Below are 22,791 nucleotides of genomic sequence, written 5' to 3'. Positions count from 1 at the left end.
GTCAAACCCTTTTACTGTGATGTTTCAGGCTGGAAGATAATATGAATTTGTAATGCGTTGCATTATGCAATGAATTATTCTACAGGCTTAAAGGGAAACGATTATTAAGTAAAATAATAAAATATGTTTTCAGTGAATAAACATCCATTTTTGGTTGTGAAATACTTGGTTTGTTGTATAGTTTATAAATAAATTGTTGGTTTTCCGTTTTTAACGATTTAAGTACTTAATTGGGGAACATTTAAACCTCCAAAGTTAGTTGGTAATAATAAAAAAATAAACCTGGTGTTTAACATTCTTAAAATCTCTTTTTCTGTGTGTAAAGTCTTAGTTGAAAGGGTAAATAGGTTAAAATATAATGTGCTTACTTAAATAAACCTGGTGTTTAACATTCTTAAAATCTCTTTTTCTGTGTGTAAAGTCTTAGTTGAAAGGGTAAATAGGTTAAAATATAATGTGCTTACTCACTAATTTGCATTTGCAGGTTCTTCCACTGAGAATTTCACCATTTTTCCACCCATGCTGTAAATGTGCTCAGGTGTTAATCTGAGTTTGAGCGGGAGAAAACATCTTGTGCAATTAAACTCGGATGTATCTTAAGATGTTTTCCACATCTGTATTAGAGACGTTAACAAGTTTGTCTGTGTTTGTCTGGTGGAAGTACTGCAGCAAAAGGACATATGCATTGATTATCTGGGTTTGTTTTTGATGAATACTAATGGCGTTGCGCTAACTCTGTGCCCTCAGGAGCACTTTAATTACTATTCACTGGACAGTTCCCTCGGACATCTGGTGTTCTCCATAAAATATGATGAGATTGGTGACCAGGAACATCTCCGCCTCATGCTCAGGTAACACTCAGTATGTATGTATGTGTGCAGCCTGTGTGATTCTCAGCTTTACAAAGAACTATTGTACAGGCTTAAAGGAATATTCACCACTTTCAGCAGCTGAAGAGCTTCTGCAAATGCAGCGTAATAATTTTTCTCCTGAAATCCCCTGTGTGGTGATGATGTGTGACTGGATGGACGCGTCGTCCTGCTGTTACTGCAGCAGTCATAAAGCTAAAGAGAGTGTCAACAGAGCTGTCATCTCCAACGACGGAGTAACAGATGGACAATTTAGGCCAGCGAGTGGGTGTGATTGGAGGGACAGAAGGCAAAGAAAGGGGAAGACGGACGATTGGTTTTTGTTCTGTAGCATCTGATGGATGAATTATTGCTTTATAACTTCAACAGAACCAAGCTGAAAACCTACCAAGATGTGATCCCCATTTCCTGCCTAACAGAGTTTCCCAACGTGGTCCAAATGGCCAAGGTGAGAAGAGATGCATTTCTGTGAGCAATAACTGATCAGTCGTCTCATCCTGACCTTTTCTTTATTTTGAAAATTTAAACCCAAGCTGGTCTGTGAGGAAGTCAACGTGGACCGCTTTTACCCTGTCCTCTATCCAAAAGTAAGTTGGCATCACCAGTTTTGCATTTGTCTCTCTCAATAATTTAAAATTTAAATAGTTTGACAAGCAGTAGTGGGCATTACGGCAGTGTCAAGAAGTATATATAATGATTTAACTATTCCACAAGCCTCAGTGTATTTTATTTGTATGTCACAAGATACACCAAAAAGACAAAGAAGCCATTCACAGTTCCTCTGGTCACATAAAACCAAGTTTGGACATTTTGGTTTTCTTGCAAAGTTCCATCTATGGCAGAAATAAAACACTGCACATCAGCCTTGAGACATTTTCATAGTGAAACATGGTAGTAACAGCATCATGCTGTGGAGATGCTAGTGTTAAGCAGGGGCAGAAATGCTGGTCGGGGTTGATGGGAAGTGGGATGGAGCTAAAGACCGGACAAAATAGGAAGAAAACCCATCAGAGGCTGAGATTTGACTTAAAAACTGCTCACAGACCCAATCTGATGTAAGTTGATCTACTTTGCTTATTATTTCCAGCAGATTCTGTTTCTAAATGTCCAACACTGACAGAGTCATAATCTAAGTGGCTTCCAGCTGTAATTACAGATCCATAAATCTACTCTAGTCTGAATAAAATGCATAAAACTCTTTCCAGATATTTTTCTAAAATAATTAAGACATCCATATCACTTCATCACCAATTTGTTCTTTTACCTCCGAATTTTTTAAAACCAAACTACTGAGACAAATTATTCAGAACTGGCTGACTAAAAACTCAACATATCCACTAAAATAAGTCTCACACTGAATTTGTTGAGTAAAATTTTGCAAATCATTTGCATACCTTCGATGCACAGAAAAGAATCGAAGGGAAAGTAAGAAATACTTGCTAATCAAGCTCAATTGGTTGCAATCAATCAGCCCTTATCAAGAAGATGGTTGACAAAAAATGCCTTTTGTGTGTGTTTCTTTAGGCTTCAAGACTCATCGTCACATTTGACGAACATGTGATCAGCAACAACTTCAAATTTGGGGTCATCTACCAAAGGTTCGGACAGGTGAGTAACAGAGCAGGTGAGCTGCAGGAATGCCTGGAACCTGCTGTTCGTGTTCCTCCTGTGAACAATGAGCATGCATATTCAATGCAATTTCTTATTTTCCTCAAGGAAGCTGATTATGCTCAGTCCGTCTTGTGCTAATTATGTCTTTCTGTCAAAGCCAGTCATTGTTGCTGCCTTCAGCTCACCCTCTCATTTTCTGAGCCAATCAGTTCCTTTGTGTCAGGGAGCAGAGCTGGAAGGACGAAAGAGCAACTCTGAGCTATTCCAAGAAAACCTGCAGGTTCTGATAGGCACGTGTTGATAAGACCTCAGAGTAGCCGCTTTTAATTTTAACAAAGACTCTCTGGTTAGGGTGACATTCAGGAACTAAGAAGATTATCAACAAAGGCAGCTTCCTCCTTCTTTATTCTGCCTGTTTTAAGGTAATAACTCCTCTTCTCACTATCAACTGATCATCACAGTTTAAGCTAAGAGGATTGTAACCACAAGCTCCCTCATCTCTGAAGGTTCTGTCTAATTTGGCTGCCATATTGAAGTTATCACAGCACAATATGCGTATCTTTATTTTTTGTGCTTGTGCCACAACTGCTGCTCTGCCAAACAAATGTTCTCTGCTGCTCTTCTCAGTCCTTCTACTTGATATTATTAAACTAGACTTGGAAAGTACTATTGGAATTCATTCACCTTTTCAAAAAGTTATTTTTCACTTTAAAACTATAAACACTAAGGTATTTTCTTGGAATTGCACATAATCAAAAAAAAAAAAAACTGTAGGAATTTCTTTTTAGAAGTAAAGCCTATAAATTTATCGTTTGCATTTACATTTATCCATATTTACTTTCATAAACTTAAATAATGTGCAACCAGATTATCTTTATAACTTCCTAGCTGTACAATAAATCCCTCAGAAGGTTGTTTTAGAGAACAATAGTGAAATAAATGGCATTAAAATCAACAAGAAACACAACAGAAAGGTCAGTAATAAAATTGCGAAGAGGTTTAAAACAGGGATGGGTTAAAAAAATTACAAGATTTGAACATCTCACAGTTAACTGTTCATTGGTTTACATGCAAAACCCCATGTGTGAACACTATTCCCTCATTATATGCGATGTTTTTTCTTAAGGATCTGCAGAAAAGATCAGAGCATATTTAAATGCTAGAATGGCCCAGTTAAAGTCCAGATCTAAATACATTTTAACACCTGTGAATAGACTGTCCACTGCTGCTGCAATTGCAGCTAAAATTTGTTCTGCAGCGTGGAAATGCATGCCATGCTTTATGGATTTTTGTTCAACTTCACAATTATGCAGCGGAGGGTAGAGTAACCCAAACATTTTATTCAAGTAAGAGTGGCACTACTGCGACATATTTTTATTCAAGTAAAAATCTGCTCAAGAAATGATTCAAATAAGAGTAAAAAGTATTTGGAAAAAAGGCGACTCAGGTGCTGAGTAATTGATCAAAACATAAATCACTGAATACTTAAAAATTACATCATCAGACAGAACTAAATATAAAGTTATGCAGAAATTTGTATGTTTTGAATATCAAAATTCATGTAGGTAGAATAATTACAAAATAACAAAATCAGTCAAAAGAAACTATTTTCCAAATAGATTTCTTTCAATATAAAACTTAAGAAAAAGTCGTTTGGCTAAAACGACCTTTTCATTCAGTGGAGTTATTCACAGTAGGTTGAGAATCCTGAAATTTTACTCAAGTACGAGTACTGACTGAACCTTCATAATACAATTACTCAAGTAAAAGTAAAGAGGACAGCATAGCAAAAATACTCCTAAAGTTCATTTGCACACACAAAATGCCAATGTAGTACATTCAGCTCTGGAAAAAATTAAGAGACCGCTGCACTGAATCCCATTGAAAACCTCCTGGTTATTCCACCAGATATTGATTTCTGAACTCTTCCTGACTTAAAACATTAGTTTTGTTGTTTCTAAATGAATATGAACTTGTTTTCTTTGCATTATTTGAGACCTGAAAGCACTGCATCTTTTTTGTTATTTTGATTCATTTTCTGCAAATAAATACAAATTTTTTTGCTTGGAATTTCGGAGACATGTTGTCAGTAGTTCATAGAATAAAAGATCAATATTCACTCTAACATTTACCTATAAAAAGTGAAATCAGAGAAACTGAGCATTTGAAGTGGTTTCTTATTTTTTTCCAGAGCCGTATATGTGTGGTTGTAATGTTATAATGTTTATGAGATATGAATATGTTTGCAAGAATTTTTATTTTTCTATCTGCTTCTCTGGATTCAGACATCAGAAGAGGAGCTGTTTGGCAACAGCGAAGAAAGTCCTGCCTTTGTTGAGTTCCTGGAGTTTCTGGGAGAAAAGATTGAGCTACATAATTTTAAAGGGTAAGAGTCAAACAATAGTTGTCAAGGCTCTAAATAAACTCCACCATACTCCTTTGCATCCCATCATGCACGCTGCAGGAGTAAATGGTCACGCTTTCTGCAGTGATGGTGGAATATCCTGTTAGACATGCTTCTGTTTACTTGCAGTTTCCGCGGAGGGTTAGATGTGACTCATGGGCAGACTGGCACCGAATCCGTGTACTGCAACTACCGCAACAAAGAGGTCATGTTCCATGTGTCCACAAAGCTGCCTTACACAGAGGGGGACACGCAGCAGGTAATGCAACACCATGGGACACTGACACACCTTCCGAGATTCATATCAAGCCGTCAGACAAGTTCCCCTCTGAGGATAGCAGTACACCATTTCCCTGTTTACCCACGCTGAGTTAGAAAACAGAAATGCATAAAATGTACACATGATCCATTACCGTTTGCATATGTGAGCTGATTTTACCGTTCTCGTGTATCTTTTTTTTTTTCCTCACACACAAATACTGATTAGTAAATGCTAGTTTACACACTCCAGCATGTCACATTTTGTACAGACACAGATGGGAATGTCTGTGTTAACATGCTCAGCCTCCCAGCCAGCGGTAGTGGGTGTTATATATATGCCAGGTTGACCTAAAACAGCGAACTCGTCTGGCTGACTTCAAGAGAAATAGCGCCTCTTTGTGGTGGTTTGCAAATTTACATGCTGGCAACTGAAAGCAGAATGCATTTGCTCTTTAATGTCTGCATTTTCTGAAAATGGAGGGTATTCATCTGATAGATGAAATGTAGAACTGCATCCTTTACACCTACTGCATTTTATTTATAGTTGCTTGTGGTTCTTTTGCTTTATACAATTGGAAATGTGCAAATTTTACAAACTTAATGTCATAAATTATGAAGGCGTTCTTGATTATGTTCCCAGAATACTTGAGAACTAATTAGCAGTGGGGTTTGTTTTTTGGCTTTGAAGTTAAACTTTAGGCATTACACATTTTTAGTATTTCTGTTAGTTTCCGTCCACAAACAGTGGTTTGCTTGAAAGAAAAAAAGTCAAGTTTTCATCTCATCTGAGCAGAGCTGTGTGCTCCATATGACTTGCAGAAAACTGCAGGTGGGACTCTGCAGTAGTTTTCTTTTCTCCACTCTTCTGTAAAAACCTGATTTGTAGAGGTCATGTCTGCAAAGATTCTCCCACCTGAGCTGTAGTTGTCTGCAGCTCCTCCAGAGTTAACATGCAATACAGAATATAAATTCTGCTTTATACTTCTCTATGGATTTAATTCTGTGTTTTTTGGTCCTCTTGTTGCTGTTTGTTCACTAATGTTCTCTTAACAAGAGACTTTCACAGAATAATTGAATTTATACTGACATAAAACTACACTTGCTTGTGCTTTTTATTTGTTACTTCTGAAGTTAATTGCAATACATTTTACTTAGGAGTGTCAGAGTAAAAGAGGTTGCATGCCTTCTAGTTTTAAGACATCTGTTGGTGAGAACCATTGGTTTCCGTCTATTACATTACTTTGTGGTTTTAAGATGAAAAAAAGTGATCACAAACTTGAAACATTTGCAGATTTCATGTTAAATATAACCACAAGCTCGTCCTGGGGATTTTTTGCTGCAGTTGCAGAGAAAAAGGCACATAGGCAACGACATCGTGGCCATCGTATTCCAAGAGGAGAATACTCCCTTTGTGCCAGATATGATCGCCTCCAACTTCCTTCACGCTTACGTCGTGGTCCAGGTGGTCAACCCCTGCTCTGACGACGTTGTCTACAAGGTAAACTCCTCACTTTCCTTCTTTCTGCTTCTTTCAGATAGTTAATGTGAGTAATTATTCTTCGGCCTTAATATTTGTTCCCAGGTTTCAGTCACGGCTCGGGATGATGTTCCTTTCTTTGGTCCAGCTCTGCCAAACCCGGCCATGTTTAAAAAAGTAAGAGAAACACAAAGCTTAAGAATCAACCTTGTCATCATATTTTAATTTCAAACTGCTTTCCTCTCTTTGCTTTGCTTTCATTTAGGGCCCTGAATTTTACGAGTTTCTGTTTACAAAGCTAATCAATGCAGAATATGCGTGCTACAAAGCTGAAAAGTTTGCAAAGCTGGAGGTGGGTTCTTGAACATTTTTTGTCAAACATAAAAAAATCTGCACATTCAATTTGTTTTTCATTCTCTCTTTTGCATTTGTGTGCTTTGGTTTCAGGAGCGAACACGATCAGCTTTGCTTGAAACGCTTTATGAGGAACTCCATGTGAACAGCCAGGCCATAATGGGAGTTGGAGGAGAGGATGACAAGCTGGAAAATGGGAATGCAGGAGGAGGGGGATTCTTTGAATCCTTTAAGGTAAACGGAGAGTCAGATGCACAAACTGCACTGCCATAAGAAACTATGTAAAAGCAAAGTCCTGTTTGAAATGTGCAAATCTTTAATCCAGGTCCAACATACTTTAGCGTAATTTAGGATTACATTTTGTATGTTTTGAGTGTTTCCTCAGACATTTTACTGGCTAATGAAAAAGGAATTTGCACCATTCTTGTTGTATTGATCTGCAACCTTTAGAGGTGCTGCTGCAATTAGTTATTTGGAGACAGCCCCTTGTTTCCAGGCTTATTTAAGCGTGAATAACCGGCTGCCGTCTGTAACTTTATCAAGCAGACAGAATTGAGCAAGATATCGATTTTCTCCATAATTCACTGCACAAAAGAAAATATTTGTATTTTCAAAAATGTCAGCCTATCCATACGGCAGATATTGCTTTTGCTGGTATTATAAAATGATAAAGATCCATGTTATAACACTGACGCATTGACTTTTTGTGACCTTTGTTTTTTAATACCTGTCGTTGGATTTTTCTTATGGCTTTTCTCTGGCAGCTCAGGCTCTTGACGCTTGTACACAAGCTGGGCTGTAAGAGCTTTATCGCTGCCTCCCAGTTGGTGTTAAATCTGAATGAAGTGGATTTCTGCAGCTCTTTGCTCCTCTTTGCTTCCCAGCTTTTCTTCCTCGTGCATCCCGGCAGTAACTTGACGCTGCGCTCTCTGCATGCCTCTGTGCTGCCACACTTTTTCACGACGCTGTCACCAGTTCAGAGCGAGCGGGCGGATTTCGGATTGCTCTGCTTCTCCGCTGCGTTACATCCAACTGGATTTAACGACTTTTAGCAGCTTGGTGGTTTGACATCTGCTCACTCTTTCTTTGTCGTCCTGCCATCCACCTAAATATAATAACTCATCAGCAGAGCTGTCTGCTTCTTCCTTTTCTGTCAGTGGTAGTCAAAGACGTGATCCCGGTTCCTGTAGGGGACAAATATCAGTGCCATCTGAATGTATCTCCTCCTCCTCATCTCTTTCTGTAGCGGGTGATTCGCGGTAGGAGCCAGTCAATGGATGCCATGAGTCTAACTTTAAAGAAGCCATATGCAGTCTCCAATAACCTGAGCAGCCACAGTCCTGCAGAGAGCCCTAAATTCCCTGGGATAGTAAGTACAGTGCCTCTCTTCGCCTCAACTAAGGCGAACCTTGCTACCTCTGCCTCCTCCAGCACCTCTACTAGCGTATCGCCTCTTCCTCACACGCTTGCTGCATTAACTTCTCACATTGACGCACCTTTCCCTCAGCCGAGGAGATCAATAACAGACTGCTTTGGTCTGGAAGCTGCCTCTCATGTTGCAATTAGTTATGAACTGTCTGCAAGATGGAGTGAGAGGAAACTGAGTGGTTATCAGGCTCGTGGTGATGGTTTGGGGTTAAAGCTGTCCTTTTTAAATCCTAAAGCATCTGCATTCTTCACTGCACAAAACACAAAATCTTACCAAGTAGTTTTGGACTGTTTTCTAGTACAAATATCTTACTTGAAATCAGACAAAACTAGTTTACAAGTAACCTTTTCTAGTACTTGTGCTAGTTCTTTTTCATCGATATTAAGGAATTATTGACTTAAAACAAACATCTCACTGATATGTTAGTTTTGTTTTATTTCAAGTGTCTAATATCTTCACTAGAAACCAAACCAAAATTACTTGGTAAGATTTTGTGTTTTGCATTGTAATACAAGCATAATAAATCTCTAATGTGTTCCAATATTTTGCTAACAATATGTCTGCTATTATGTGCACAATACGTTAAGCATGGGTTCAGTTGATAAGCACAGAAAATTGTTGAATGAAGAAAAGGATGAGAACCTTGTAACGTTGCCTTATTTCAGGATGTTTGTAAGCTAAATGAACTAATTCAAAGCGTCATTGTTGTTTCAGCTCTTTAGTCTAGCAATAGTACTTTTCTAATCTGAGCTGTTTACAAGGTTTTTATCCGATGTTACTGTTGCATTCGATTTACATCCACCCATCATGGGCATTACTGTCCCAATAATGGCATTTATGCTGTTAGATGTATTTGGAGAGACCTGGCTTCTATCTGTATGAGTTTCCTTTCCAACACAAGTTAGGATGTTTTTCGGACCATTTTTGGTCCGTTGTTGCCAGCGTGCTAACACTAGCAATAACAGTTCAGAACCTCAAATTATTTTTATATTCATGCCCATGATAGCTGCATGCAAACCTCTGAACAAACAGCTCTGGAAAAAAATAATAGGCCACTTAAAATGATCAGCTCCCTTGATTTTACTCTTTATATGTATATATTTGAGTAAAATGAACATTGTTCTTTTATTCTATGAACTACTGACAACATGTCTGAAATTCCAAGCCAAAATTTAGTTTTTATTTACAGAAAATGGGAAATAGTCAAAATAACAAACAAGAAGCAGGGCTTTCAGACCTCAAATAATGCAAAGAAAAGTTCATATTCGTTTAGAAACAACATTACTAATGTTTTAACTCAGGAAGAGTTCAGAGATCAAGATTTGGTGGAATAACCAGGAGGTTTTCAGTCGGGTTCAGTGCAGGACTCTTAGTTTTTTCCAGAGCTGAACAATGGGGAAAAACAGACAGATACATTGAACAGGATTTATTGTTGCAACCATCAGTAAAAATGATTTCTTTCTTTTTGAGAAGACGCTCTCTAACGGTGTTTAGCACATTATGATGACACCTAAGAATACTTTATCGTCCGCTCCTCTCTGCTGCTTTTTTTAATCTCTTCTTCATCATCTTCCTCACAGGCATATGTGGCTTACATAACCGGTTCATCATGTCTCTCTCCCATTCAGCTGCCTGTGTTGCCCACGGAGCCAGACTGTCTCCATTTGTATTCTCTAGTTAACTTATGTTTGACTGACATGACTTACTGCATGAAATCTCATATATATTTGTATAAATCTCATGTTCTCTCTCCTCTTCCTCCTCATCTCTCTTTTTTTGTGTCATCACCATCCTCTCCTCCTCCTCACTCTTTCTTTTTCTCTTCCTGTCTGCCTCAGTCATTGCTTGTCCCAGGCAAAAGTCCCAGTAAATATGGACGCCGTGGCAGTGCCATAGGGATAGGAACAGTAGAAGAGGTTCATGTCTAATTACTAACTACTTTCTAACTTATTTCTGCTGCTTTCTGTTGCTTTTATTTGTCTGCATGGCCCCACTGCATCAAGGCCGAACATGATTCCCTGCACATTTCAGCTCCTCTTAATTCCTTTTGGAAATCTAATCATTTGAATTGTTTCGTTTTAAAAATCACCCAGAAAATTAAGAAAATGACAGATCCAATATGATATTTAAAGGCTAAAGTTCATTTTAAAACTGACACACTTTTTCTAATTTTACTGTTTTCTGCTTTGCTGCAGTAGGTTCTATCTTTCTACAGTGTTTCTCTACTTTGTTTATGTCCAATTAGTTAATTCAAATGATTCAGTAAGCCCCCCTTACAGAGGTTTCACAAAGAGAATTGCCTTGCTGCTCTCTGAAGCCGCACAAAATTAAAATTTTTTTTAAGTTCCTAATTTGAGACCTTTAAAATGGAGACTGAATGAACAAAGCGGCTGCTGAGGAAGCATATTTACAGCCAGGCTCTGCAGCCTTTAAACTCATCTTTTATCTCCCTCTTCAGCGCGCTGTTCTCTGACAGGGGGGACTTTCACCTGCTATTGGCATGAAACGCTTATCTCTCCCCATTTTTCCTCGTCTTTGTAGCACCTGAAAAGCCACATATTACCCCGATAAATCAGAATGACGTGTTTTTGGAATTTGCTTTCCTTTTAAATAAAATTTAGACTGTGTTGTGGATCGGAATAAAACTTTAGAAAGTATTCCAACAGTCTGACACTGATTTTCTGCTCTCCCTGCCAGTCTCTGATTATCCCGGGAAAAAGCCCAACAAGGAAGAAGTCAGGTCCTTTCAGCTCCAGGCGAAGCAGCGCCATTGGGATTGAAAACATCCAAGAAGTCCAGGAGAGAAGGTGGAAGGTTTATTATTACTGTGCTTTGAACTTGTTCTCATTTTGTCACATTACAACAACAAATGTCAAGATATTTTATGTTATAAACTAACACAGAGCAGTGCATATTTGTGAAGAGGAAGGAGAATGATAAATATCTTCAACTTCCTAAAATAATGAACGATGTCATGTTTTGCCAAAAAATTAAAATAAAAAAATCACCACCTCTTTTTACCAAAAGATAATATAGACAAAAAAAAATCTCACTAATAATCCATTATTTTATGAAGATATTGAAAAGTATGACATGTATCTGTATTATTTCTTTCTGCTCTGGTGCCTTTAGACAATCTACATTTAATATTCATCTGTGCATAATTTCATCTCAGTATAAGACCAGCTGTTCTGTGAAAGCCTCTGAAGTTTATTAGTGAATAAACAGCATCAAATGAACTTGAAATAAGACAAAACTAACATTCAAGTAACTCTTCAGCAAGATATAAGAGCTTGTTTTAAGTCAATATTTCTTAATATTGATTTTAAAAAGCAGTTTTATGTCGGAAAATGTCTTGTTATAAGTAAAATAATCTGCCAATGGAACTACAACACGTGTCAAACTTAAGGCCTGAGGGCCAAATTTGGCCCGGTGTAGCTTTTTATGTGGCCCTCTAGTCTCCAGATTACATCATTAGGTCCATCCAGTTTTTCACAAATATGCAAAATTCACACAAAATCAACAAATCTCCACATTTTTTCTGCCTTACTTGATGTCAAGTTATAGTCTGTAATTGATACGACGATTAAGAAAAAGTCACATTTAATATTGCAAAACTTCCTTACAAACATTTTTAAATTGGCACCACAAAATTTGTAATTTTGATTGCAATAAAAGACTAAAACAATCACAAAATCCTGAAGGAACGGCTATTTATTGGTATTTTAATTGGTTTTATCAATACATTCTGGCACAACCGGCCCTTTAAGAACATTCAGAGTTTTGATACGACCCAAAATGGAAATGAGTTTGACAGTTATGAACTAGAAAGTCCATTGGCAGATTATCCCACAATTTGAACATCCAGTAGTGGTTATCCTTTATCTAAAGTTGGGAATGGTATTGTCACAACTGCTCAACAATCAATGTTTACCAAAATGACCAGCCTGTGTATGAATCAGTACAGCAGCCAGGAGGAGCTGCAGAGATCCACAATGAGTACCTGCAGCATTCTTGGTTGCTTTGTTGGTCATTTCAAACATTAGTTTTTTTTTAAAGCTTTGTAGAAAACACATTTTTTGTATTTTCTGTAGCAGCAGAGACACATCTCCAAACACTCAGAAGACTCCTGACAGTGGCCATGTTTCTCAAGACCCGAAATCCGACAACTCAGACCAGAGCTCTCCTGAGGTCCTCACAACCACCAAGAACAGGTGAGCATAACAGATTGCAGCAGCATAGCATGTTTTTTTTTTTTTTTAGCAGAACTTGTCATGCGTCGCCTTGCATGAGCATGGCACCATGTTGTAGTGCTGTGTGCGATGCATTTGATGGGATCAGAGAGTGATAATCCAGGGTGCAGCTCCTATCTCTGTGGCAGGACCCCTTCCATCCCTGAGGGCAACGACCTCTCTCGTTCCTCGTCCAACGCCAGCAGCTTTGCCAGCGTGGTTGAGGAGAACGAAGCCGAAGCAGCAGAGGACTACGACACAGGCATGGTGAGTGAGAAACTCTGCAGTATGTAACTTTAATTAAAAATATATGTTTTTTACTTGTTTGTTACAACTATCTCCATATTGTGACAGTTTTAACAAACCTCTTCCTCCCTGTCCTACTGTTGTCCCTCTGAAGACATGCACCGCTCCCGACCAAAAACAACCAATCTGAACGAGGAGGAGGGTCTTAGCGCTGTCAATCAACCTCATGTACTCGCAGCTAAATGTGCTAATGGCAGAGATTCAACTCACCATTACAGGAAAACTGTTTATCCGCCGTCATCAGTGGTTATGCTAATTAGCCTGAACATTCATGACAGGCTATGAGCAATATGCAGTGTAGCAATAAGAAAGGGGGAATGATCAGCGCCATGTGGAGGGGTGATTGACAGCACTAAGACCCTCCTCCTGGTTCTGATTGGTTGTTTTTGGTCGGGAGCGGTGCATTTCTTCAGAAGGACAACAGTAGCACAGGGAGGAAGAAGTTTTGTTAAAACTGTCACGACGTGGAGACAGTTTCAACAAATATGTTTTTTTTAAAATAAAAGTTTACAAATATGTGAAAAATACTTTTTAAAAGTTTCGTACTGCAGCTTTAAGTCTCTTGTGACACCCAGGAGAGTCTGTCATCAGCCGGGACGCCTCACAAGCGCGACTCCCTCACCTACAGCACCTGGTTGGAGGACAGCATCAGCTGCACCAGCAGCAACAGTCGTGGCAGCTCTCCAGGTTAAAACCTTGTGCAGTCTATTATAAATAACATAAGAGCGATAATTTTTAGACACCATGCAACACTATAATAAACAATAGTCAGTTCATTTTGGTTACTACTCAATGTTATTATTAGGTCAGCAAAAGTCCCCATTTCTGATAACAACAGTGAACTCTAAAGATAAAGTTGCAAAGAGATTTTTCATGTGAAACACAGAAAAAAGAAAAAGTCCCTCTTGTGGCAACATTATGAGATCTTCACAGGTTGCAGATTCATCATTATAATGAGAGTTTCTGGAGCCTTCGGGAAAAACAACTAACCTCAATTTCTTTTTCTGAAACTGCAGAGAAAATATCCTGCTAAGAAAAATACATTTTAAAAATATGATGTACATGTCAGTTTTTGTGATAAGTAGTTCCCAAGTATCATAAAAGAATAAGGCTTACCTTGTAAAAAATATGCTTAACCCTTAACCTTTCACATTGCATCACATAACTACAGACTTTAATGCCTTTTATTGGGATGTAATGTGACAGACTAATACAAAGCAAAGCAAAAGGTGTATGCATTTTACTATAAATTGTACATGTTTTTAACCCTTTCATGCATAGCGTTTCTAAAAGCCATTTTTTTGTGGATTTTTATGTTATAAATGCACACAAACCACTGAAGTGGACATAGGACATCATACAATATACTGTCAACTACTGGCCATCCACTGCAAGTGCAAGAAATTTTTTATTAAATACAATATGGCAGAGAGACAAAAAAGCAACTCAGGACTATCCAGTCCCTCCTTCTACTGTAGACGACTCTTGCATGTAAATAAATTATATTGTGACATCAAGTAACCCCCAAAAGACTATTACTACAGATGTATTTTCCAAATAACACCTTTGTATTTGGAGAAAATTACAACTGACCACCTAGAAAAAAACCAAAACTTTTTTTTTTTTTGAAATTTGTTTTGTTATTTATTTATTTCTTTTACAAAACATTTTCCCCCACCTTTTTCATGTCTCAAAAAAAAATCAAAAAGTTTGGAAAAAAATTGTGACATAAAGGATCATAATTCATGCATGAAAGGGTTTATTTAATTGATTATTTGTTTGCATATCTACTTTTACTCTAATACTTCTTAGTGAATTACCAACCAATAGTCACTGACATCAGATGAAGCACTGTGCGATTCATCAGCCGTGGCCCAACAGGAAACCCAAAAAGACACAACCGGAATGCCACGTACTGGCTGGATACATCATATACATCACTATACATAATTCTCCACTTTGCATTGGCCTATCGCATAAAATTTCAATAAAATATGTTAAAGTTTGTTGTTGTATTGTGACAAAAAGCAGTCACTGAGGTTGATTTTACTTCCTCTGCTGTCCTGTCCCTCAGGGCCTGGTAAATCTGATCGAGGGAAAGCCGCCGACATTCGGATCAAACTAGAACGATCACATGACCATCAGTCATCAGTGAGTCACCTGCAGTTATTTTATATTTTCCACTTCCAAATTTCTGCATGTTTTTTATATCTGTGATTTATTAGTCTTTTATTTGATTATTTGTGCTTCTCTTTGTGCAGAACTGTTAGCCCTGCCCACCTGATTATATCCTGAATCTCCATCTTCAGGTTGGACTTATTTCATTCAACACTCTTACTATGATCAAATGGAATAGACATCCTGTACGAAAATATACGTGATCATACGTTGCTGGTGAGTTGTAACCAATTACCTGTTTTCTCCCCAAAGCAGTCCCATATGTCTCACACCTTCTGAGAACCATGCATTTGACATGACGGGTGAAAAGAAGGAGAACGATGATGAAGATGAGAGAGGACTATCAGCATTTGGCTGCTCAGGGAGGACATGCATCCAGAAACCCAGAGGACACTAGGAAGGGTTACGCACAAAAAGGGGCCAGATTTTTTACATCCTTTGTTTCCTTCCACTCATTTCTTTGCCTGTTTCCACATCCGTTGCCTGGTTGTACTTTTTATTATTTTTTTATTTTCCTGGCCTTTGTTGTAGTTGTAGAAGTGCACATTTGATCTGCAAATGTAAATGTTTTATCTGTGAAAATGTCACTTTTGTTTAGTTGTCTTGTTGAAGTCATGGCGTTCTGGCTGTAAAACGTACAGACTCTTAGCTGTCATTGTGAGGAAACCTTCAGACTAAAGATAAAGACAATTTAAAGGGCATTTATCATATTTAAAATTTCACCTTTTAAAATTAGGCTTTTTGTTTCACAATGGCAAAAGATTCCTTTCCATTTCTGAAGTGGAGCAATATGTAAAGATATGTGAAAAAAGGAAAATGATAACCAAGAATGCAAGTTGCAAAAGAGTGATGACATTACGTGTTGGACCCTGCACACGATGGACACAATAACATGTTTTTTTAGACAATAAATTGTCCCAGATATTATTGCGATAAACGATCATATTGTCGTTTTATAGATAATAAAGAAAATATTGATAATAACGCAAGTTCTCAGAAGTCAACAAGCTTTGATTTTGATCAGAACATTTCACATTGAAACAAGATTTTAAATATCCAAAATAAAACACAACCAAAAACAATAAACAAAATGTAAATAAAAACCACACATAAATAAGTATATTATCATCAGAATGGCAATTATTTAGCTTATTTTTTATCATTTAAATTACATTGAGAAATCTACTGAATAGATAATTGTTTTGGAAAATATGAGTTCTTACCTCACTGTTTCCACCAATTTGTGTAAAGGAATATAAGTGCAAATTGTATTTATTTATTTATGCTTTTCTAGTGTTAAAGTACGATGACATTTGCCCTTTAAGGTTTTTCGCTTAATAACAATCTCTAATATAAATTCTGAAGGATTTAGCACGTAACGTAACATCAGAAAAGTTTACTTGTGTAAAATCCAAAGAGAAGAACATGATTGATGCACTAAGACACTTTCTTTCTACTTTCTCCAAATTAAGCACATTTAGCAAACGATAACAGTTTACTGGAAAGAAGAATCTCGACTGACACTCTTAAAGTTTTCTTGGCCTTTAAGTTTATGTTACCTCAATATTTCCACCCACATTCTCGCCTCCCAAAATACATCAATTGTATTAGATTAAATAATAGTCAAACTTGATTCGAGGAACTGAAGAATTGGTTGCATTGCCTGTAGTAATAAGTCACTGCCTGTATGGTCAGCCGATGTACCAATATAGTCATAGTCATGTTATTTTCTTACTTCCGTCTTTCTCTAACCATGTTTTTATTTTTTCCTTGGTTCCTGGTGAAGTGTGAGTTACACGGTACCTCTCTGGTGATAACACTCAGCGTCTTGTCATTCAGCTTGTATATGTTGCTTTGGTGTAATTGTAGTCTTTACCTGTGACGCCTGGCTTGTTTCAGGGCTCTAACCTTGTTCAGTGCAGTAAGTTTGCAATGCAAATATGATCAAACCATGTATATTTATTTGCTTTAAAAGTGACTAAATCCAAACTAAGCTACTGGTTTTGTGTACATATATATAAATTTGACAGGAGTACATATATTTATAGCCGGTGGATTTTAAATTGGGAGGAGCAACACCATAAGTTTACTGCCAAGTTAAATATTTACTGTTGTTTTATGTCATGTATTCTTGATTTCAGATTTTATTTTGACAGTTTTGTAGATTTTTAAAGGTTTTCAGACTGTAAAAGGGAAAATGTCTCTGTACATCCCATTGACCATTTCAGTTGCCTTATATCACACAATGACAGTGTAAGTAAAGCCAGTGTAGGCAACAGTTAAGTCATCAGGATTTCCAATGAAATGAATGTTTTGTTTTTGCTTGTTTTTACTGTAAATAAATACCCCAAGAAGTTTAAAGTTTGCCGGACATTGTTTTTACAAACACACACACATGCACACACAATCTTCACAAAGCCAAAGAGAAACTTCTTTAACTAAATGATTCAATGGGAATTTTATTCCCCCAGATTAAAATTAGAGGATTCTGACAGTCCAGGTTTCACATGAGGAACCAAATAGGGGAAGCAGACGACTTCAGGCATGAGTCAAATAGCCACAAAGAAACTTAATGTAATCATGATTAAAAATAAATCTGCTCATGAAACAAATGACTCAGTGGAAACATGTTTCCATAGAGGTTCACAATAATGCAAATTCACAAAAAAATAAATACAAAATATGGGCATATCTGCTGTTGATATCGTCACATCATACACTTAAAATAGTTCTGATCATAAATTATTTTCCTTAAACATTTTTCTAATAAGTTTATAGTAATTTGATGTAATTAAGGACTGTCCTATATTGTGCTATTTTCATTTAATATTTAAAATGGTTTGATTAAAGTGGAATGACACATTTTTATGTGTTTTTTTCACATGTACTGCTGTAGCTCAAAATCTGTGTTGTTGAGAAAGTACTAAACATATAAACATGTAATTGTGTAGGATAAATATCTGTTTGTTGTCCTCAACGCTCCGTTTATTTTGGAGGAAGAACTTTTTAAAACTACAATTTAACTCATTCTCTGGTTAAGCGTGGTGATGTATTTGTGTTTCTTCTTGAGACACTGTTGAACTCCATCAGATCCACAAAATAATTGTCTAAATCAAGAGATGGTTCACATCTAGACACAATACTTCCACAGCCATCTTACATTCCAGATACAAATACTATCGATATGGAATATATACAAAACTACTTTAAAACAGAAACTAAAAATGGTCTCTTGTTCATATTCTGGTCACTTATAATTACGCCTACGTGACAAGAGAGTATTAGATTATTAAGGCTTGGTAGCGGACTGTGTATTATATACAAACTTTTTTCATATTATTTTGTAAATGTGATGTTTTTCGGTTTGCCCTACAACCACAAAAATGGAAATAAGCTATAGTTCATTATTTTCACTATAATTGCAACCCATTTTCAAAGGTTTATCAATAATCAATCATTTTTCAGACTCGGGCAGAGTAAGCTCTCGACAATTTTTATTTAGCTGTGCCCGCCATTCGTTCATGTCCAAATTCAGGGTACTTGGCGTCGTTCGGTTCTCGCGGAACCATTGTTCTGTAGTCGAAACAGGAAACGTAGTAAACACATGTCGCACCTACCGGAAGTTAAATTCCTAAGTCACATTGACAAGGAAACCCGGTCACGAAAATATTTGGTAATGTAACATTTATTTTCATTTCATATATTGTCAGTAGTTGTGTTGTCGTTCTGTTTAACACGGGACTTTATTCCTCTTATGGAGGAATATTCCGTAATGTAACGATGTTTAAATCCGCATCCACAGTTAGCTGGATAGCTAGTAGCAAAGCATCCTTTCAAATACGAAAAATGCCGTTATTGCTATGGTTTCTTGGCTTGGAAAGGGATGAATGGACTCTGGTTCTACTTTCAATTTATTTTATTCTGTTGTTTGATCAATTTGCATTACTCTCTATGCATACGCTGAATTTTATTTGGCTAATTTTGTGTCACTGTGAAATATATTATCCGCAATCTGGATTATTTTACGCAACATTCCCTGATCTACAAACCCAGCTGCAAATAACTCTTGCATTGTTTTAAGACAGAATAGTTTGCTTAAATTTGAGAGCTGGAAACAAAATATTCTTGCCTTTATTTGGTAAATCTCTCTTCATAAACTAATCAATTAGATTAACTTTTAGTCGCTTTCTGAATCAACTATGATGCAGCAGGGACACAACTAAGACTGATAATTTCATTATTCTTTCTAATTACCTCCGTTTAATTGTCTTTATCCTTTGTTTTGCGTAATTTGACAACGCAGTTGTGACTAATTCAGCTCTATCTTGTTTGCAGGACCTCTGATGAAACAACCCATTACTGATGAATTTATTTAGTTGAACGCTGATGATGTTTGCCTTGAGAGTTGTCCCACGTTTATTAAGTAGAACAACCAGTAAGTATCAACAAAAACACAATAAAAATTTTGCTATTATTCAAAATTTCTTCCGATATGTCTCCTGAGAAAATTGCAGCTTAGGAAAAAAAATTATTTTGTAATTTTCTCTGTAGCTATTACCTGGTGATAATAGTTCCAACAGCTTTCCAGGAAAACTTTTTCAGTACTAAAATCTGGCATTAATCATTTAATGTGCCCCTGACTTTTTCTACATCTCAAAAGGAACACTTACTTAAAAAATGTGAGCTAAACATTGCATGGTTTAAAATTATTTTTCCACATGTGGCATGCATCTAATTGCCTTTCACTGCGACTAAAGCTGCAGGTCTTTTTAGTGGTTTATCTTTAATATCTTTGTTCATTTAGAGAGTGAAATGTTTGATGATTCATCTTTGTGGAAAAAGAAACGCTTAAACTGTTCTCAGATTGAAAGTTGAACCAGGTTCTGTCTCTGTTGGATTTTATTTTATATTTTTGCTCAGCTGTTCTAACAACTGAATTTTATCTTTGATTGTGGCTTTATGTTTGGGGTAGACCTGGAATGTGAACCTCTTGACTAAACTCAAGTCTCTTTTGACCCCCCAAGTTTTCTTTGAGTATTGTTTCCTACCATTTATTTTCCCAATACTCTTACCAAGGGGTAGTAAAAAACTCTACGTCTCATTCTACGTCTGACACCATGTATCAAATGGGTAAACATTTATTTCTAAATCTGTATAAGATAGCTAAAATCTGCAAGACTATAAGTTTAAAGTTGGCCTTTTTTTATGTTTCTCAGTTGTAATAAGGACATGACAGGAACCTGTTTTTTATGATCTACCTATGCAGCTGTGCTCAAACATTTCACATCACTAAATGTTTGAATACAAAGGGTTGCAGTTGCATTGTGTGAAGTTTAAAAATTGAGTTGAAATGATCATACTTTGGAAAACCATCTTAAATTACTCTTTCTCTTTTAATTCCCAGATGGAGTTCAGGCTCATGGAGGGATTCTGAACACATGCCTTCCATCTTCCTGCTCATTGCTACAGCAGAAACTAAGAAATTACTCGACAGCAGCAGACAACACGCCTCCTCCGCGATGGGTCCAGCTTGAGCCGGAGCTGGAAGAGGCTCTGGTGCCGCGGAAGCTTTCGGTGAGTCCGCTGGAAAGCTGGCTCTCTCTCCGCTACTCCCTACCACCGCTGCTGCAGTCGGCGCCGCCGCAGGGAGACGTAGAGCTGCTGCAAGAGAAGCTGCTGCCGCCGATCTCTGTGCCCGTTTTGGAGGACGGGGAGGGCTCAGCAACACCCATGAGATGTAAGAATGTTTTAGAGATCCGGCGGCGAAAGATGAACCGGCATAAGTACAAGAAGCTGCAAAAACGGACTAAATTCTTGAAGAGGAAAGTTTTGGAGAGCAGGGGGAGAAGAAAGCAGGTGAGGTGCAAATGGTTGAATGTAACCCTGCTGTTCTCTTACTCTATGTGTGAGCTCTTGTCAGATAAGCTTGGTTATGTATGTTGTGTGCAGAAAAGATTTGAGGAGGATCTTGAGAGGATATGGAAGCGAGCCGGACTGAAGAAAGCTCCGGACGGCTGGGCCGCACCTAAGATCTTTATTAAACAACACGGGAAAAAAAAGAACTGAGAAACACTAAAAACAAATGTTTAGTCTGTGTTGCATCATTCCCACCAGCTGACCCTGAACACCTCCCTTCATCGCCAGGTCATAAGGTCACGATCCCTGTGGGTTCGATTAAGTTCTGCAAATTCATCGTCTAAATAAAGACCTCACTGTCTTTTCACTCAAAATGTTTTTCTTTTGTTCCTTTTTCTACGTCCAGTACTTTGAATAATTATTTAGAATCCTTTGACTTTTTCACATTTTGTCATATTACAGTCAGAAACAACAGTTAATTTGATAAAGCAAAACAAAAAGGGTAATGGTGGCATGGGAGAATATTTTGAAATATTTTATTGATCCCAAAGGGAAATTAAATGTTGTAACTCATATTAACTAATTTTTTTCAAAGAGTTATTGTAGACGATGATGGCTGTGGGCACAATGAATCTGCTGCAGCAGTCTGTATTACAGTGAATTTGAAAAAGCCTCTGACTAAAGACGCTGTTTTTCTTATGAAGTCTCATGAAGAGTATGGTCAGAGTTGTCTCTAATTCTATTGATTTTATGCAAAATAATTTTTTGCACTGTCATCCCTAATTGTTCCACAGTAGTCCCCAGAACAGAACCTGATGTGATTGATAGTTTTTAAAAATAATTCTACAAATAAAAAGTCTGAAATGTCTGACATGCTTTAATGTTCATCCCAGATGAGTCAATCCCATGTTTCTGCCAGCTTTACCGACTCTTCATTGCAAAAACAAATGGCAAAATTCAGTCAGATTGGGGAGAATCGATGAAACTGATTTAATAAAGAAGTTGATTCTTTATTTGAATTAGATCTGTACTTTGACTGGGCCAATCTAACACACTAATATGCTGTGGTTTATTCCAGCCTCGAACAAGTTTTCTTCCAGGACTTTTTGATCTCCATTCATCTTCACATCAACTCTGAACTTCCTCTCTGTCCCTGCTGAAGATGATGACGATGCTTCATGTTTCACATTTTGGGCAGTGGTAGGTTTCTGCCACATTCCCATAATGCATTGCATGTCGGCCAGAAGATTTAATTTAGCTCTCAGCCAACGAGAGCATCTTTTATTTTCCCACGGTTGCTACATGGTTTGTGGAAAAGGGACTGCCTTCTTTCAGCATTGGATTTCCATTTTCCACTCAGCCATAAAGATCAGGTAGGTAACCAGTCGGTCTAATTCATTGGTTTTCACGATGCTGTTAATTTTCTGGACCTTCATGGATCAGCTATATTTATTCAGAGGTTTTAAAAATGAAGCAACTCTGATTTATGGCTATTCGATTACATGGAAGCGATTACAGATCTTTCATTAAAGACTTGGAAAACCCATTTTGCTTTCCTTCCACTGTAATTATGAGCTATTTTGTGACAATATATCAATTAAACCGCAAATAAAATAAGATGTCGTTCGTGGTTTAGGTTCAAAGGTTGTGATTTTTGTTAGCGCCGTACACTAGATGGCGATATTGCGCCGTTACATAAACGTGACATAATTTGGTTTTGAGTGGTTCGGGTCTCCAAAAGGCATTTTGATAATCCTTTAATAATGGGTTTATGAGTTTGGAAAAATCTGCAAAGATTCTTCTGGACTTCTACG

The 22,791-nt window shown here is 37.4% G+C and overlaps 2 protein-coding genes across 15 annotated transcripts in view; both read left to right on the top strand.

Annotated features, from left to right (window-relative positions):
• Positions 1–17,482, top strand: part of LOC116735708 (rap1 GTPase-activating protein 1-like) — a 65,923-nt gene extending 48,441 nt beyond the window's left edge. For 5 of the 14 annotated variants that reach the window (XM_032588188.1, XM_032587793.1, XM_032588668.1 and 2 more), the window contains 19 exons: positions 748–851; positions 1,239–1,317; positions 1,403–1,456; positions 2,394–2,477; positions 4,766–4,866; positions 5,014–5,143; positions 6,488–6,643; positions 6,728–6,799; positions 6,888–6,974; positions 7,070–7,210; positions 8,223–8,345; positions 10,244–10,321; positions 11,103–11,212; positions 12,500–12,619; positions 12,769–12,904; positions 13,519–13,630; positions 15,018–15,094; positions 15,205–15,252; positions 15,374–17,482. In XM_032588188.1, the coding sequence (XP_032444079.1) occupies positions 748–851; positions 1,239–1,317; positions 1,403–1,456; positions 2,394–2,477; positions 4,766–4,866; positions 5,014–5,143; positions 6,488–6,643; positions 6,728–6,799; positions 6,888–6,974; positions 7,070–7,210; positions 8,223–8,345; positions 10,244–10,321; positions 11,103–11,212; positions 12,500–12,619; positions 12,769–12,904; positions 13,519–13,630; positions 15,018–15,094; positions 15,205–15,213 (1,773 nt within the window). In that variant the 3' untranslated portion in view covers positions 15,214–15,252; positions 15,374–17,482. The remainder of the gene's footprint in view (positions 1–747; positions 852–1,238; positions 1,318–1,402; positions 1,457–2,393; positions 2,478–4,765; positions 4,867–5,013; positions 5,144–6,487; positions 6,644–6,727; positions 6,800–6,887; positions 6,975–7,069; positions 7,211–8,222; positions 8,346–10,243; positions 10,322–11,102; positions 11,213–12,499; positions 12,620–12,768; positions 12,905–13,518; positions 13,631–15,017; positions 15,095–15,204; positions 15,253–15,373) is intronic. The other 9 variants (XM_032588110.1, XM_032588032.1, XM_032587955.1 and 6 more) reach the window with 9 other exon arrangements.
• A 1,209-nt stretch (positions 17,483–18,691) lies between these two features.
• On the top strand, positions 18,692–21,351 carry aurkaip1 (aurora kinase A interacting protein 1). The gene is made up of 4 exons (XM_032587671.1): positions 18,692–18,794; positions 19,457–19,556; positions 20,526–20,977; positions 21,071–21,351. Exons 2-4 carry the CDS (start codon positions 19,508–19,510, stop codon positions 21,185–21,187), a joined length of 618 nt encoding a protein of 205 aa, XP_032443562.1. The 5' UTR covers positions 18,692–18,794; positions 19,457–19,507; the 3' UTR covers positions 21,188–21,351.
• The last annotated feature ends 1,440 nt before the right edge of the window (positions 21,352–22,791 follow it).

The sequence above is a fragment of the Xiphophorus hellerii genome, chromosome 1 (genome assembly GCF_003331165.1).
Source record: "Xiphophorus hellerii strain 12219 chromosome 1, Xiphophorus_hellerii-4.1, whole genome shotgun sequence".
NCBI lineage: Eukaryota > Metazoa > Chordata > Actinopteri > Cyprinodontiformes > Poeciliidae > Xiphophorus > Xiphophorus hellerii.
Note: the sequence above shows the minus strand (reverse complement) of the source record. Positions and strands in the feature narration are given on the sequence as shown.

Excerpts from the sequence above, each read along its gene's own strand:
- aurkaip1 (XM_032587671.1), top strand. The coding sequence starts at position 19,508 with ATGATGTTTGCCTTGAGAGTTGTCCCACGTTTATTAAGTAGAACAACC. Across the intron at positions 19,557-20,525 it reads TTTATTAAGTAGAACAACCA|ATGGAGTTCAGGCTCATGGA; the intron begins GTAAGTATCAAC and ends TTTAATTCCCAG. Across the intron at positions 20,978-21,070 it reads GCAGGGGGAGAAGAAAGCAG|AAAAGATTTGAGGAGGATCT; the intron begins GTGAGGTGCAAA and ends TGTTGTGTGCAG.